Source organism: Apis mellifera, linkage group LG2 (genome assembly GCF_003254395.2).
Source record: "Apis mellifera strain DH4 linkage group LG2, Amel_HAv3.1, whole genome shotgun sequence".
In the NCBI taxonomy this organism is placed as follows: Eukaryota; Metazoa; Arthropoda; class Insecta; order Hymenoptera; family Apidae; genus Apis; species Apis mellifera.
Genome location: NC_037639.1, coordinates 13,620,718 through 13,638,265, shown reverse-complemented (window position 1 = coordinate 13,638,265; position 17,548 = coordinate 13,620,718). Strand labels below are relative to the sequence as shown.

General features: G+C 45.1%; 1 protein-coding gene across 4 annotated transcripts in view; it reads right to left on the bottom strand.

Annotated features, from left to right (window-relative positions):
• LOC551121 (dipeptidase 1) overlaps window positions 1-17,548 on the bottom strand; it is a 54,412-nt gene that overhangs the window by 15,836 nt on the left and 21,028 nt on the right. For all 4 annotated transcript variants that reach the window (XM_006568984.3, XM_026439206.1, XM_006568985.3 and 1 more), the window contains 5 exons: window positions 16,700-16,832; window positions 10,954-11,104; window positions 8,937-9,006; window positions 908-1,084; window positions 736-820 (listed from right to left, as the gene is read on the bottom strand). In XM_006568984.3, coding sequence (XP_006569047.1) covers window positions 736-820; window positions 908-1,084; window positions 8,937-9,006; window positions 10,954-11,104; window positions 16,700-16,832 — 616 coding nt within the window. The remainder of the gene's footprint in view (window positions 1-735; window positions 821-907; window positions 1,085-8,936; window positions 9,007-10,953; window positions 11,105-16,699; window positions 16,833-17,548) is intronic.

The following is a 17,548-nucleotide window of genomic DNA, read 5'->3' as shown; positions in this document are numbered from 1 at the left end:
CACGGAAAGCGTGGCAATTGTCCCGTAAATTCCCTTTTGCCCGGATATATTTCATTTCTTCTCGCCTGGGAAGAAAGGGGAAGTTTATTCAAAACGCGGCCCGTTCGCAGCTGCTTTCAATCCAAAAATTCTTCCCTTTTGCAAATTCGAAAAACTGGCTCCTCATTTAACGAATATTTCTCGCAAAAATCCACTCTTTTTGGTGAAAAAGAGTACGCTCGAAAAATTTTTGCTCTTCGAAAAATTTGATTTCGGAGCGGAATCGATTATTACGAAATTTATCAGCGCACTTTTTCGCCCGAGTGAATTCGATATCCCGATTGCGGGAGAGAAATAGCGCGAAATTTCCAGTTATTCTCCCATTTATGCGTGACTATTTATTTCATCGTTTGTTCGTCGAAACAAGATTCTTCGAACGGCGTCACGATGAGAATGAACCGAATATAATGAAAATTATCAGCGAGAGATTTTCACAAGTCTCCAAATGCACTGCAAAGAAGGAAATCGTATTAACTCGAGGAAAGAAAAAGAAAGAAGAGTGAAATAAAAAGAAAAGGAACAATTTCGATGCGATTCAACCCTTCGATTAGCTTTATCCTGGAATATGAGACTGTGGTTTAAAGAATTAGTCGAGGAAGTTTATCGGATCGGATAAAAGCGAGAGGAGAAATTTCGAGAATAACACATGTGACAATTACATTAAAATCCTCTTTAACTTGAAAAATGATTGCATACCTGCTACATCCTCCAACGTCGATTTTTCGCCACAGCTGATAAAATGGGGATAGAAGGATACCATAACTATACCATCTGTCTGCGCCTGAAAAGAGAAATAAAAAAGTTTCAGATCTGAAAAAGATTAATAAAAAATCATCGAAGAGGATATCCATACTGGTGTATAACTCACCAAGCGTCGCAGCGCATGGTCAGGCACATTTCGCGAGGAATTGCAAAGGGCGTGGGCGCTGCTGTGGCTGAAAATGACAGGCGCCCTCGACGTCTTCATGGCGACCAGCATGGTGGGCACGGATACGTGCGACAAATCCACCATCATTCCGAGTCGATTCATCTCCAACACGATACTCTGGAAACGTCCGAAAACCGAGGAGGGATAATTGGACCGAGTTTTCCCCGAGTATCACACCGTTTTCTCCCCTTCTCTTTCCCTCCTCCTCTAATGATGCCGTACCTTAAGCTTAGTTTCAAAGATATTCGCCCGCGTTAAAGTCGATTTCGCGGATTTACCTCTCCAGGGATCGAAAAGCCTCGGATTAACGGGGGTTTTAAACCGGTCGACGCGAGAGTCGGTTAGTTGGGAAGATCGTTATTGAGGGTAGATAATTTTTCCCCCCCTTTCTTCTCTTCCATTCCTCGATACAAAGGGATTAAGCCTTGGAAGAGGATTGAATTTCCATCGGAATAAAAAATCCACCCTCCACTTTGGTACCGTGCTCACGTGTGCGATTCGTTCGACAGTTATTGCGACACCCGTTTCGGATTGAAATTCACGAGAGACGGGTTCCTTAGACACTTTGTTTCCAAGGAATTTCCAATCCCTGGGGCACGTAACGCGCGATTCATAGGTTGGATACCAGCCGAGGTTTGACTAAGGGATCCACCTTACCGTTTCCTCGTATTCCATCCTCGGTTAGAAGCCATTCGTTCCGCAAGTTTTCTCATCTAATAGCCCTCTCAACGCAGTTTCGTCTGAAAAAGTTGCGCGGGAATCGGGTTTCGAGGAACCGTATAATAAAAGATTTCCAATAAATTGTTCATCGAGAAGTGTGACGATAAGAAAATATCGACGTCAGATTTTCGAGATAGGGTTGCTAATAAAATTCGATTTCACGGTTGACACTCCCTTTCGAAACAACCGTTGTTTCGTTCCCTTCGCCTGTTTCACCCGCGGAACGGGACGATTCCTGTTTATCCTTGGGGATGAAACGCGAAGGGAGAATGCGATACGCGATCGATGAAACGATCCCAAAGGAGAGACGGCATTGAAGAGGAGGACCGATCTCGTCGGGATTGTACGAAAATACGGTGGAAACAGTTCCAACAACAGTTCTTCTTCCGTTTTTCGACGAAGCGTCCATTGAACGGAGAACGGCTTCGTTAAATCGACGATCGAACTCGTTTCTTCTTCTTCTTCGTCTCTTCGACGAACGAGATTCGAGGTGGCATTTATCGCGTTAACGTTATCGCGAAATTAGCCAAGTTGCGCGACGAATATGATCGGGGAGGAGGGGATTGTCTCGTAACCTTTGCTCCAACGGATCCTCGCGAAGAATGCTTCGTTAAAGTAACAACCCGATAACTTGGCTCTTCCGGATTACTTCTTCCCTTCTCTCCTCGTAGGCCCGATCGTTTCGCGCGCGTGGGTCGTTTTCTCAGCCGTGAGACGAGACAATCCCGATTTTCTTCTCGGTGTTAGTCACCTGAGAGAGAGAGAGCGACAACGTCGGAAAAACATTCTGCAGCGACGTTGCATCCGCTCGCTAAAAGCAACGAGAAAGCGCGCTCCATCACGGAAGATGAAACGAGAATCGTGGCGTTCATCCATGAAAGAAAGAATGCGATAGGGGGAGGGGATGGATGACGAAAGACGCACGAATTTTCTTAATCGCGCGTTCCGTCCATCCGTGAGGAGTTTTTAAAATAAACAATTTTCCGGTTGAAGAGATTCTATTAAAAAAGATCGGGAGGGGAGGAGAAAGAAGCGGGACGAAAACGTTTAAGCATCGTATGGATAATGCAGGGAGGAACACGTGCAAGTGACGCTCGAGAGAGAATGATATTCACCGAGAAAGCGACGGCTTCATAAAAGCCGTTGAATCTCGTAAGCCCTCTGTTCGCTTGCCTCTCCCTCCCCCGCTATTTTACCCCGCTGATTTATCAGCGAGCCAGTTGTTTCTTAGAATTTTAATCCTCGTTTATCGTTTCCAAATTCGACGATAACCGCACCGTCTTTTTTCTTCTTTTCACGAGGGGCGTGTATCCCTCGTGTATACACGTCGTAAGGAGGAAGGATTGCATAAAAAGACGTTTAAAAATGAAAAATGATCCCCGAGTTTCCCCGTGGGGGAAGTTAGACCAAGATTTCGGCCTCGTTCGCCGGTGATTCATTTCTTACGGGGCACAAGTCGGATGGCAGTTGTATTCTTCCTTCCCTCCCCTCTTCCCGCTCATCGAAGGAATTCACCCTTGAAAAGTCAGATCTCGAGGTTAAGCGTGGCGTAACACAGTGTAGTCCGACAGAATGACGAATAAGCTTTATTCTTCTACCCCCATCTTTCTTCCTCCTCCTCGCTGAGGTCCACGTTCTATCCGTTCCATCCATCTGCTCTTCCTCATTTTTTTCCACCTTGTTCTTCCTTGTTTCGTCCATTCCTCCCGGCAATAAAGAAAGGATATCCGAGATTCGATCTCTCTCGTGTCGAGAAATGGCGAATTCTTCGTTTAAAAGTATTCCATCGATGTATAAATATATATATTGGACGAAACTGGGCGAAGATCGGCGTAGTTTCGATCGTGGTGGAAATCTGAGCGGAGAGGGAGGGGAGAGTTGTCCGGTTATCCTGTTCTTTCCACCCGGTCAAACTTCGCCCCTTCGTACTTGTGTTTGTCGCCGCCGTTATCGTCCACCAGCACGGCTCGAGTTGCGAAACTGTCGATGCCCGGCCGCCTATTTAGACCCCTCCAACTTTCGGAAACAAGCTGGCAGCTGGCCTCAAAAGGGCGGCTGGTCATTCCGCGGAACGCTTTCGAAAACTTGTCGGTCGGACACAAGTCGTCGCGAGCGTTCCTCCAACTCGGGAAGGCGAAACGATCCGAATTTTCCCAGGGAATATCGGCAGAGGATCGATAAACCGATTCGTTCGACGTCCAATCCCTCCAACGGATTCCCGTTTTTCGAGGACGCGACCCCTTCGACTTTTTCTTTCGTTAACTCGAATTAGGAGTTACAGGTCGGCATGCAAATGCCAGACGAAGCGATGAAATTTCGTTTCTCTCTCGATACGGACCGGCCAACTTTTTAATCGCGTTAAGTCGCGGTTTAGTTTCCCTCACCACCGTGCTCCTACTTGCCCACGGTTCCAGTTTAAGTAGTTCCCCCTTCCTCCCCCGTGCGAGGATCGGCCGCGAGACAAGGGAGCTTTGCCGCTCACCCCCACGAGAATGAAAATCGATTCGCGGTTGTATTTGTGGCGTCGAGAAGCGGAAACGAGACGTCGAAGCGAGGTAACGAAGGATCGTTTCGAAAGTTTAGATGCGTCCGCAGATTCTGGAAATTAAGAATCGAACCTGTGTGGAAATGATAATGCGATTTTGAAGAGAGTTCTGGGCAAAGTTCTCGGCCAAAAACGAAACGAGAGAGAGAGAGAGAGAGAGAGATATTAATAACAGCAAGGAGTATGTTCGAGGGAATTAATCGAATGGTGGAATTTCGAGAAAAAGTTCTGGTTAAAAAATTATCGAGCTTCGTTCTTTACACGCGTACCACTCCTCCTCCTCCTTCCCTCGTCCCTTGTTCCTGCCACGATATTGCTCCATTGTCCTCGAAAGTTTGCACGCTGGAGAAGCATAATAAATCATCAGCTTCTTCCCTTCTCCCTCTCTTTTGTTCCACTCACTGATATCCGAGTGAATCGAACGGGTCGTCTAACGGGTAATTAATCACTACCTAACTACTAAATAATCGATCGATCCCCGTCTCTCCAAATATGTCCAACACGATCGCGTTTGTTCGTGGCTCGATATTTTCGAAGTTCGAAAAAAACACATACACGATCATCGATAGAAACGAATCGTCGAGAAACGCGAATTAAAACGATGCTCGGCAATCCCCCTCCCTCCCTCCAAACTCGTATCCACTTTCTTCTCTCCACTTTCGTTCCCGATCGTCCACTTAGTCGATAGTCGATCCGGCAATTAGCCGAAAGCATCGACCCGTGACGCGGCCTGTGTGTGCTTTTAACGCTCCAACTCGATCAACCGTCCGTAGATGTTTGCCCATTTTTTTTTTCCCTTCCTTTTTTTTCACCCTCTCGTCCGTATCGATACTAATAGCCTCCTCTTTCTCCTCCTCTCTCGAGTCGAGAATAAACGCGAAAATTCGAGAAAGGGGGGGACACGTGACAGACTCGCATAGGTTGAGGGGACAAGGTGAGAAATTAGAGAGAGGGAGGGAGAAAAGTTTCGGGGATCGTTTCACAGGTCGCCGGGAGAGAGGCGACATCTCCTCTGGAAGCGCTGGTTTCGCGCTAATTGCTCCGCTCGAGTTACGCTTTCTTGAATTTCGTCAGGCATCCCCCATTGTTCCTGGCCCCGCCAGAATTGCGGCCAACCCCTCATCGGGCTGGTTGCACGCGCACAGGATACACCGAACGCGTCCTGTTCAGCGGGGAGATTCATTCATTCGCTCGGGAGTTCGCAGCCACGGAATGCTCGATCGCTGCAACCCTTGTTGTTCCTCGTCCTTCGCGCCGTTCTCTTCCGCTCGCGCTCGTATTTCCACGTTACTGTGTTATATATACATGTGTGTGTATGTGGAGAAAGAAAGGAGACGAAGGGAAAGAGGATCTCGTTACGATACCGTTTAAAAGAATTATCGCTGCGCGTTGGAGGAGGAGACGGGATATATAACACGATAGAGGGAGGATAGGAATTTTTCAGAATCGAGGAGCAAGTTTCATCACGAGGAAGATGGGAGTGGGTGGAGTTCTCTCTCTTGGGAGCACCTCTTCCCCGACCTAGGTAGAGTGTATTTTTCCATCGAGGCGATTCTTTATTTCAATCCCCTCTCCGCTTGTTTCACCTTCCTTCGATCTTCTCTCCATCGTGTTTCGCGGTTTTCTTGCCGAGAAAGAAGAAGGAGCGGGGAAAGGCACGCCTCGAATTTTTCGGGGAGAGTGCGAAGCAGATGCGTCTCCTCGACACGAACGTATATACCTGGAGTTTGGAAATTGCGATATCGACGGAAGATTGAAGTATTGGGGGTAAAGGGTGAGTGGAGAGAGAGAGAGAGAGAGGGAGGCTGGATATTAAATAGACCGAGCACGTATCGCGGGATGAAAACGGCGAACGGGGAAGGAAGTAAACTGAAAAAAAAAAAAGGGAAAAAGTAGCCGTCAGACTATATATCTCTTCTTTTTCCGGCGGGACCGTGTGGAATTTTTATTGAGTGCTTGAGGGAGCTGTTTATTACGCAGGTGTGGGTGAGAAATGGTGTAGCCGCCGAATGAGGTATAAAAGAAAAGTGGAGGATCGTATATAAAACGTCTCGGTGCACGGACGAGGCCGAGCTGAAAAAGAGCTGATTCTTTTTAGAGGAGGTTGGACGCGTGCGTATTCGCCTACGTATATATATGTATATGTATATGAAACGTACGTATACGTGTATTCGCATGGAAAGCGCGTTTAATACGTTTCTCTACGTTTATCTCGCGAGATAACAAGGATAGCTGGCCTCAAAGTGTAATCTTGTATCGCGAGATAGTCCACCTTGAATTTTCGTTCAAACGTGTTCTTATTCTGTACCCGCGCTTTTCGCCTTTGTACAACCCTTTCTTTTTTTTTTAAATATTTCAACCCCTCTTGAATCCCTCCTGTTCGAGTCGAGTTTTATCGGAATGCTTAAAAAACGGAAGAGACTTTTTCCACTCGTTCCAGCGAAATATCGTAGTAGGATCCTCTGTCGCGTCGCGAAACGGCGTCTCGTTGCTTCGTTCGTTTTCTTCGCGCGAATAGACAGCAAGTTTGGCGGGTAATGCGGGAAAATTGTGGGAAACGAGATGTGGGCGAGCAAGAGAATAGAAACGGAGAGGAAGAGAGGAGGAAGGACAATCCAAACGTGGAGGGAGAAAACAAATCCGAAATTTCGCGACGAAAACTTAAAATGGGCTGGTAGGTACCGCCATTTTCCGTGGAAAAGAGTGGGGAAATTTCTGAACGATGTTTGCCGGTTTGTTCGTGCGTTCCTTTCTATCTCTCTTTTTTCCCTCTCCCCCCTCTTTCTTCGGGCGAAGAGACGCGGAGCACAAAGTTCGAGCTGCAAGTTTTCCAAAGGGGGAGAAAGAAGGAAGGAAGGAAGGGTGAAGCGGCGAGAAGATGATCGAGAAGGTGGGATCCACCCCGATTACGCGAACAAAAGAAACGGTTTTCATATCTGGTCGTTTAACGAGGCTAAAACGATCGCGGAGGAAGAAGAAGAAGAGGAAAAAAAAACGTAAACGGTCTTCATCGAATATTTAAACGGCCTCTCCTCTCTTTCGTTTTATCCTCCTTCTCCTCGGTGCAACTTTTCCTCGACTCGAGTCGAGACCGCAGTTTCCAAGTCGTTTCTCATACGTTTCTTCTTTCTTCTTTCCTCTCCCCCTCCCCCTTTCGCAACAATCCTCTCCATTTACCCCTCCGTTTCTATCCTATCTCTCCTCCCCTTCGAAAAATATCCCCGAGGAACGTCAACTTTTGTCTCGTCGATTAGAATGTAGAGAAAGAAATTGCAACGATGCACTGCTCTTGCTCGCGTGAGTTATGAACGTGATCCTATCTCGTTATTACTCTACTTTCGCCTCCATCGTTTCGAGAAACACAACGAAAATAATTAGATCGCGGTGAAATCGACTAAGCGGCAGGAACGTTGACACGAGGATGATATTTTTATCGTTTCGGGTTGCGGGGCAACCCGCCTCTGCTTTATATCCGCGGTCAGAAATCGCCTAAAGTCGCGTTTCTCTCCCCTTGGAAAACATCTCTCTTGTTCGCCCGTTTTTCTGCCGTTCGGTAAATAAAACACTCGCAGCTTGGCCTCGTCACTTCGATAAAGGAAGAAACTCGAGTTTAATCTTGTATACCTTGTCCAGCGATTTCTGGATTAACGTCGTTTTGAAAAAAGGATCAAGTTTGAGGTGTCAGGCAAGAAATCACCGATTCTCGAATTAATTTTTCTGCATATTCGAATAGCATGTCCCTGGGAGCATCCGCTGATCCTCCATTTTCAAACAGCCATGCGTTTCCACGAGTAGCAAAGTAAACTGCTTTCTCCCGCGGGAGAAATGGTTTTTCCTCCTTTTCTTTTTCTTCTCGCTCAATCGAAGAAAGTTTGGTAAATATTTACGCCGAACTTGCCTCGGTTTCTTTCTCTCTTTTCTTCATCTTCTTCCTTCTCTCCTCCTCTCCCCTCTCTTCTTCAGAGAAATTCAATCGAGAATCGAGAACTCGATCATTTGAAATATGCTCGAAACGCGAACGATTGTTCCCCGGGGTTGATCGATGCGGCCCATAATTTTCTTTCGCATAAGGGTAACGTTCGGCCGGGAATTCATGAATACTTGGGAAGCGGATACCGCGAATGCCAACGGGTAATTTTCATAAATAACTCGCGTTCCCTCCCGATATCAAGATCGGATATCTTACGGCCTGCCATATCTCACTTCTTTCTTTCTTCCCTTTCAAACTCCGGAACACGGTGTAGTCTTCTCTCCTTCGCTTCGATTCTCCTCCCGATATCCCCTCCCTCTCCTCCGTGTTTACGGTCGCTTTAATAGGGAGAGTAAAAAAGTAGGGGGAGAGTGTCATTTCGCAAAGTAACGCGAGGGACGGATAGACGGATATTTTAATCCGTGGAAAAACGACGGGCGAGGTTGCTCCGTCGCTCATCCTGCGGAAAATCCAGTCTGAAGTGGAAGGGGCAAAAAAGGAACGGGCCAACTTATCTAACTCAAGACCACGCGCGTTGTTTCTTCCCTCCTCTTCGCGAACGGATAATTCGCGTCCATTAACTGCGATAACGAGGGAATAGTCGAAAGAGTAGTCGAACTCGGGTTAACTTGACAGATCGGACATTAAACATTTAACGATACATATTAAAGGATTCGCGGACGAGGCAGGGAAAGAGAGGGTCCCTTTTTCTGTTCTCCTTCTTCTCCACTCACCTTGCCGAAATTGGACAGACCGCCGATGCGTGCCACTTGACCGGGTTCATCCGCTGTGCTGCATTCTGCCCTAACGAACCAATAGGTCAGTAACTCAATGGCAACAATCCACGGTATTATCGTGCTACAATGGAGCTGTAATCGCGCTATATACACGCGTGTATGCAATTCTGGGCGAGCGACGCGGACAAACGTCTTCGCACGAATCCGTGAACGAATCGATCGCCAGTTTCAGTTTACGCTTTTCATCGAAAATAAACTCCCTTAGCGCGTGCGGCGGCCGATAAATCTCCGTCCACGAGGGATTAATTACCATCACCAAGACGAATTTGCTCGAGAACGATAACGTTTGGCCGACAGATTCGGTAAACATCTCTCAACGTTGATAGGATTACGGATGGAGGACGACGGTAGGTCGTGTGGAACCGGCACCGAGAAGTCCGCCCAATTTCGCCCGCCCCGATAATCGTGCGTATTAGCTCCGTGTTCTCCAACCTCGCAAACGGAACGGATGACGCGACGTTTGTGACGCTGGGCGACTATCGATTCGAACGATACGATGATATCGACGAGTTCGGGGAGAACACGCGTTTATACGGGATCCCGCTTTTCATCCGTGCTTGATCGTCCGACCGTAATGATTTTATCGTTGTACAGCTCGATCGAGAGGCACAGCATTAACCGATTAACCGATTCGACTCGAATTACGCGATCTCGTTCGTATTCCGTTTCGAGCGCAGTTTGTACAACGCTTTGTTTTTTTTTTCTTTTTTGTTTTTTGTTTTATACAACGCGTAAAATCAAACGATACAAACGGAAATCCTTTCTCGCGTTTCGGGCGGGATTTTATAATTAATTTTTACCCGTATAAAATGTGGCTAATGCGAGAATGTTTTACGTTGAAAAACGGATTTAAAACACAAGTGGCGTACAGCGGTTGGACATAGCGAATGGATTAAATCGTTTCTATGCGGGGATATTTATTAGAGAGGGCGATGAAATCGAAGTCGTAAAACGCGCGATCGATATGGGAAATTCCCGAAACGCGGATAATATTGTTACGGTTTCCATTAATTCGGCCATGATTCATCGTCTCGCCACCGGTTCGTCGCGCATAAATAAAGGCTTCGCCTCTCCGCTGTAAATTTCACGGTCGAAAGATAAAATCGTCCATCATCTCCCATCTTTTTAACCCCTTTGCCGTCCACGCGCACGTTCCTCTATTTCTCGTTGAAACTCGACGAATAATACGCGCGTGTCGCGGCTTCCAAACTTGCAACCTTATACGCCGTTAAACGCTTATTATTAAAAGTCGCCACTTGTTTGCGTTCACCGACCGAGACAATAGCCGCTCGATCAAAGTTTTATTCCCGTTAACTATCCTTTGTTCCACGATATTACGATACAAGGAAGTTTTAACCGTTATAGGGAACGTGTTTAAACCTTACGATGAATCGATATCGGCGCTTCGAATACTTTACCTTCCACGCAAGATTATCGCTTCGTATTCATATTTTTCCAATTATTCGTATATATTTAATTGACACCAACCGTCGAGCAATTTTCACTTTTTCGCACCTTTGGCGCGCGTGGAAAAAAATAAACCCCGACTTTATTTCACACAGGGCGACCGTTGTCTCTCGCAAAACCGGCCGCGCTTCGTCCCAGACTTTTTATTGTTCCCCGTCCAGTTTGTTCGTTTTTCTACTGTGTGTACTCGCCGCAGCATCTCCCAAAAGGAAATTCGTTTGTTCTCGAATAATATTTCTGTATATATATACATATACACGTCGGTGACAGCAGGATCGCACCAATTTCCAACCCTAACGTAATTTCGAATCTCTCGAAACAGCTGCCCCGATCTTCGAAACGGTTCCGAGAGATATCGATATCGCGTGTCCCAAATGCAAGTTATCAAGTGCAACAAGGATCTCCGAAACGAGATTTCTACGTAGCTTTTCCATTTTTCGAGATCCAAGGATCGTATCGATCGATACGTCTCGATTGGCAAACTCACCAAGGCGTGTTGCATGTGTGCGTGAGAGTGAGGTATCTGGCGCCCAACTCGTACAGCATCCTCAGAACGGCCAGACTCGCTCCAACCGCGTGGCCCCCTTCCACCCCTATCAGGCTCGCTAATCTACCCTCCTTGTGAGCCCTCTCTATACCTGAAACCACACGTTAAATCCTCTCTTCAATTCTCATCATCGTCATCATCATTATTATTATTATTATTGTTGTTGTAATTGCGTAGACTCCCAACTTCCACTCTCCTTATCGCGAATCTTCTCAAGTACCGTCATTCAGCTAATTATTACGAACTCCTTCCTTGCCTTCCACGCCCTTCAGACACCCTTTCCGGAAATATACGCGTATTAATTGGAGGTTGATGAATGTAATTGGGGTATAAAGTAGGGGGTGCGAGATATTATATATTCGCGTTTGATCGAGAAGATAATTTTTATACGTGTATTTTGAGAGAGAAAGATTATTTTTTAAGTTTTATTCGTTGTGAAAAATATGAAAGAGCACAAAATCGATGGTTTTTAATAAATCTGAATTAAAAAAAAGTCTGAATGCGTTCTTATTTGGAATTGTATCATTGAGAGAAAAGGAAATAGAATTTTATATCAGGGTTATAAGTAATTTAAGAACGGTTTATGTTCTTATTTCATTTAGACAACGATAGAATTAATATGTGGTAGAGGTTCGAAGCTAAGTAAACACGTTTTATATTAAAATATAAAAACATTTATCGCAATCTCACCGGTGAACGATGTTTTACCAGTTGTAATTATCGTAATACTTCTTTATAAAAATATTGTACGGAATAAGTACATCTCATATTCGTTATCTTCACGAGTAATTAATTAAAATTACTTTTCATCATTTTATTGCGAAGCTTATAAAAATATTACGGGGTCTTATTCTACGTACGATTAATTATTCGCTCGTCACTTTCGATGATTTAATTAACTATTTTTTTTATAAATGTGTTTTACAACGTTTTCGTATTTCTTATCTTTATACGATTAATTAAAAATCACCTGTCATTTTCGTACATTTTCGATCGAATTGAATCGTTTTATCGCAACATTCTTTCGCGAACTTATTACGAAATCCCGCGTCAAATATTTCAAATTTCAATTTTTAATCATCGATCTCATTGCAGCGTATTTTACAAAAATATTAGGAAATCTCACGTCAAATGTACGTCGAAAATTCGTTACCTTTTTTACCTCCACGTACGATTAATTAAAGCCACTCGTCACTTTTAATCGTTGATTTCGTTGCAACACTTTTATAAAAATATCACGAGACCTCATATTAAACGCATTAAGCACTCTCATATTATTCTACGTACGAATAATTAAAGTCACCTGTCACTTTTTCCAACGCTTTATAAAAAAAATGTTACAGAGTTTCGCGTCAAACACACGCGTCCCAAATTCGTTACCTTTTACTTTATCTACGATTAATTAAACCCACTCGTCGCTTTTAATCATTGGCTCCGTTGCAACTTTTTTTTAATACAAATATTACGAAGCCTATTAAACAGTTTCGTATTATTCCATGTTATCGAGAAGCCACTTTTCGATCATCCTTTCGATTGCAAGAAAAAAATATTAGAAAATTTCAAATGTCTCAAATTCCTTCCACTCGTCCAATTTAATCGTTCGCAACGCTTCTTTGCAAAAATATCTCATATTCGTTCACTTTACTCTACGATTAATTAAAGCCACTTTTAATCGACTTCTTTGTACGAAATATTACGAAGCCTCTCACATTATTCCACTAAATCGACTAAAAGCCACTCTTACTCTATTCACAATCAATCAAAGTCACTCGTCACTTTTAATCGTCGCGACTTCTTCTCGCATTATCCCACGATCGAGAAGCCACTCGTCCCTTGTTTTCGATTATCCATCACAAAAAAAAAAAAAGAAAAACATTACACAAATCTGAAACGCGTCTCGAATTCGTCACCTTTGATGCCACATTTGATCTCGTTCGCAACGAGGGACAAAAATATATCGTCCACGTTCTACTCCCGATTAATTAAAGTCACCTGTCACTTTTGATCGCCGGTTCTAATTGAATCGTTTAAATTGGAGACCGCCGGCGGTCTCCACAGTTATCGGCCTGATCATTAATTACGAAGCGTAAACGAGGCTCGATTAATCCCAACGCGGATAGAATAATGGAACGGTTGGCCAGTTTCGTGGGACGGTTCGAGAAGGACGGATCCTTCTTGCGGCCGGGTTTATATCGCTTCGGTATTTAGCGAGCGAATTCGATCGCCAGCCCGACCGGTTTAATCGTTTTAATCGAGTCCGGCCCGGTGTAAAGGCGGGGGAGCACCGACACTATCGGCCTCCGTGAAATCGGATTCGCAGCCTCGGTGTCGTTCGGATTCGATTAAAACACCGCGAACAAATTGCGTTAGGTCGCCGGTTCCGGGATACCGATACACCGCGGATATATATATATAACGCTGGACGAGAGGGAGAGAGAGAGTTTTCGCGCCGCTTCAGGCCAACCCCCGGCGGGATGTCCACCCGCCATTTATCGCGGGGAATTCGAACTTTTCCGCTTTCGACCGCACGCGATCCAGCTTTTCCAACCTCGCTAATGGAACACCGATTCTCCACGAATTTACTCGAAAACCTATAATCCCGGATCGATTCTATGTCCTCTCTTTCTATACGCGTATACGAATCTTGATCGCGTGCATTTATCTCTTGTCGTGAAATTTAAATGCCGATAAATGCAGCGGAATTGTTCCTTCGTGTCGAACAATTTTTATTTCTCTCACTTCTCTACGATATTTAATAGTAATTAGGGAAGAACAAGAAGGGAAGAAACACTCATCGATGATTTATTTCCTTTGATTCGTACTCCATCACTCGTTCGTTGTATGCGTTTTTCGTCGATGTTTTTCATCATTCGCCAGATTCTTCCCGAATTCCCAAACACGTCGTCAATCGATCGTCTTGAATGAATTTCCTTCTCTCCCTTCTGCTCCTTTCCACGCGAAACACCACGCTTTACCATCCCTCAAAGGAGCGATAATTCGATCTTGCGAGAAATCATAAACGGTGGCGGCAAGTTCTTGCCTCGTAAATTCCTCCTCCTCGTCCAACTCCCGAGGACATTTTCAACTATTGTTCCAAAGTATCCGGGCCGGGCGCGATAGTACGTAGCTTCGAAAGTTTGCAGACCCGGGGCAACAACCGGCTCGGATAAACACGCGGACTTCTCCTTGTACCTTGTTTCTTAGAATCCAATGCGATCCGATAGACGACGCCAATAAATTGTAGATAAGAAAACAACGCGGCTCGTGTCACCTTCGCGCGCGTTTAAATTTTGTATCGGATCAGTCTCGTGTCGGCCTTCCTTCGAGTAACTTTATCCGACCGTAACTTTTCGCCACGATAACTGCGCACATTCGACCTCGTCGAAGAGGTCCACTTTTCATCACGACTCGATTGTAAGTAAATCGTAATCGCTTACCAGTCTCGATTTCGATAAGTTTCTCGCGACCATCGTCGAAATTCCGTCGATATTAAACGCGCTACGTAAATCATTGGGATAAGGGAAAGATACGTTTCGACGGAGGGAAAAAGCAACTTGCAAATTTCGAACAATCGTTCCTTTATATGCACGGCTATCGCGTGTCTATTTACATATGCATGTGCATGCCGGCACGAAGCCGTTCGGCTTATCGAACGCTCGCTGCGGCTTGACATTTTTCCATTTCACTTGAAATTTACAACCGGCCGAATCTTCCCTCATATTCTCTCGTCGGAATCGCGTTACGTTTTTCCAGGATCATCCCGAAATCTCGCGAGATCGAGAGAGTCTTCTCCCCGAAAACTTAGGTCGGAAAATCGAATCCATTTCTCGAAAAATCCTCTCCTCGTCATTTTCCCCTCGTCGAAGATTATATACGAGTCGCCAGTAAACAGTTTCTTCTTCTCTCGTCCCATCTTTCTTCGAAAGTATCGAGTTGAACAAAGTGTACAACGCGTTTGTTTCGATAGTTTTTTCTCTCTCTTAATCCCGTGACGAACGCGTTTATTATGATCTTGAGACTGAAGAAGATGCATGAAAGACGCGTAGCCTTCTCGATTCACGCCCATCCAACTATCGAACGAAGGGAATTGCCATTTTCTCTCCGAGAATCTTCTCTCTCGTTACTTAATTAGGAATGGCTCTCTGAATATTCTTTTTTCGCGAATTTTAAATTCTCGAGAAGTATATTCACGGCGGCGATAATAACAGGAGGTGGGCCGAGATTTCCCCATCCTGGACGTTTTGGCATTGGTCCAACGAATCTCGTAGGCCGAGAACGGCCGCCAACCGGAAGCAAGAAGAACGGTGCGCTCGAAGTGGTTCCTCGATCTCGATCGAACCTTTCATATCGTACGTGGGTAAATTTCCTTTCGACAGGGAACGACGGATTGTTTTCCAACCACGTCTCTGCAACGAGAGTAACCTCTCTCGCTCGAGGCGAGTTCATTTATTATCCATCTCGTTGATCGTCGAACGCGGCGAGGAATTATTAATTAAAAGACGCGAGAGTCAAAGTGGAAGATTCTCCTCGGACCTGAGAGGTCTGGGAATTCTTTTTTCGAGGGTGTCTGCCAGCCAGCCCTCCCTCACATTGGCGGAACGCCAGAAATTCTGGCGGTGTGTAACGTCGAACGGCCCATTCTCGGAACAAATAGCGGATGGTAATTCGTTCGTCGACCTCGATTTCATATTCTTCGCGTGAGAAGAAGACGACTCCTTCCACTCCTCCCTAAAGATCCTAAAGATCGACTACTTTCGAATACGATGGCCCTTCTTCGAGAGAACGCTGACTTCGTAAGAACGTACATACGCTTAAATCTTGTTCTATCCTTTAAACTTAGCTCTCGAGAGAGAGAAAGAGAGGGAGAGATTCTCGTGTCGAAAGATGAACGCACCGTACATTTACATTGTACCAGATCCGATTGGCAATTAATAATTTCGTGTTTAACTTGGGAACCGGTTTGGCGATTCTATTAAAGAGTGGCGATACTCTCCGATGTTGTTCGATCCGAGCCGTGTTTCCGTTTGCTTTCGCTATTTAATTCGAACCCGGTTATCTAATAGGGACGTGTAATGAGTGCTTTGCAAAATTTGTTCGACAAACGAATACTCGCGTTTCGACGTCTCGACAATCGTCACGAGAGGCCGCTTCGTTTCTCCTTTTCTTTTTTCGTGGATCCAGGATAGGATAGATAGGGAAGGGAGGGAAAAGAGAAGAAAGAGAAAAAAAATAGGTCACGCTTTCGATGGGAATTCTTTGACGAGAGGGAGGAGGGGTGAGCGAGTCGATAACAATTCGCCCGGAGGGAGAAATCGAATCGGTTTGGCCCGATGCCAAGCGAGCGCGCTATTGAAAATTTATCTTCGCATAATGTGTAACTGGATAATCTTTTTACTCTCGTTTTCTCACCTTTGACCGCGTTATATATAGGCCGCGTGGGGGATAAAAAAGGAACGAGGCGGTTGGCAACGGTCGACCACTCTTCTCCTCGCTTTTCTTTTCTTTTCTTTTTTCTTTTTCTCTTCTTTCTTTTTTTTCTCTCTCTCTCTCTCTCCCCCGACGAAACAAAACTGTCGCGTGTAAACATACCGTGACGCGAATCGACATCGCATGTTGAAAAACGGTGGTTGGCCAAACGGGTTGGGTTACAGAGGAGTAGAATTGCGAAAAGGGGAAAATGCCTCACCTTCCGCCGTGGTAACGAGGACCATGCTTTCAGGATGCTTGTTGACCAGCCGACGAATCAGGTCGATCTGCTCGAGTGCCAGTTGGACCGAGTCGAGGTGCTGGGAGGAACAGGGGACGTAAGCTGACCAAAACTGCAACAAGGAACGTAGTCGAGGTGAGCTCGAGTGTATTTCATTTTTTTTTTTTTACTAAATACGCTTAATAAAAACACGCCCATATTTTCGAATATCCATTTCGATTCGATTAATCGCGCGAATTCTCGACGACAGGGAAAGATTTAGATTACATCCGTGAAAGAGATCCGTAATTTCGATTCGTTATCGGACAAGATACTTTGGAAATAATTAAAAAGAGGTGTTACGAAAGCGTGGTACGGGCAAGACGCCGCTTTGAATTTTAAATAGGGGGATATCGGGGGCCATAAATAAGAGAGTATTTATCCTACTGGCTCGCAGTGTATATACATACACCGGCTAAGAATATATTCTACTTGGAGTGAATTAAACCGATGTATCAGATCCCGAGGATTAAACGCGATATTTCATTGGAGCCGATAAGAGGGGTGAACGTGAGCTCGCATAAAAACTACTTTTGCGCGCCGCTCGATCGTTGTTACGCCGTCAAACGGGACCGAATCCTGCTCTGATAATACCTACCACATCCCTAGACTAGATTCTTCCATTTCTCTCAGCCGAGCAACCCTTCCCCTCCTTTGTAAAAATTCAGAAAATCTCTCGCAATTCGACTCGCGATCACTCAGTCACGTTAAATTTTTACCGAATTCGTCTTATTATTTTTTTATTTTACTTTTACTTTACACGGCGTAATATTTTTATTTGAAAAAACG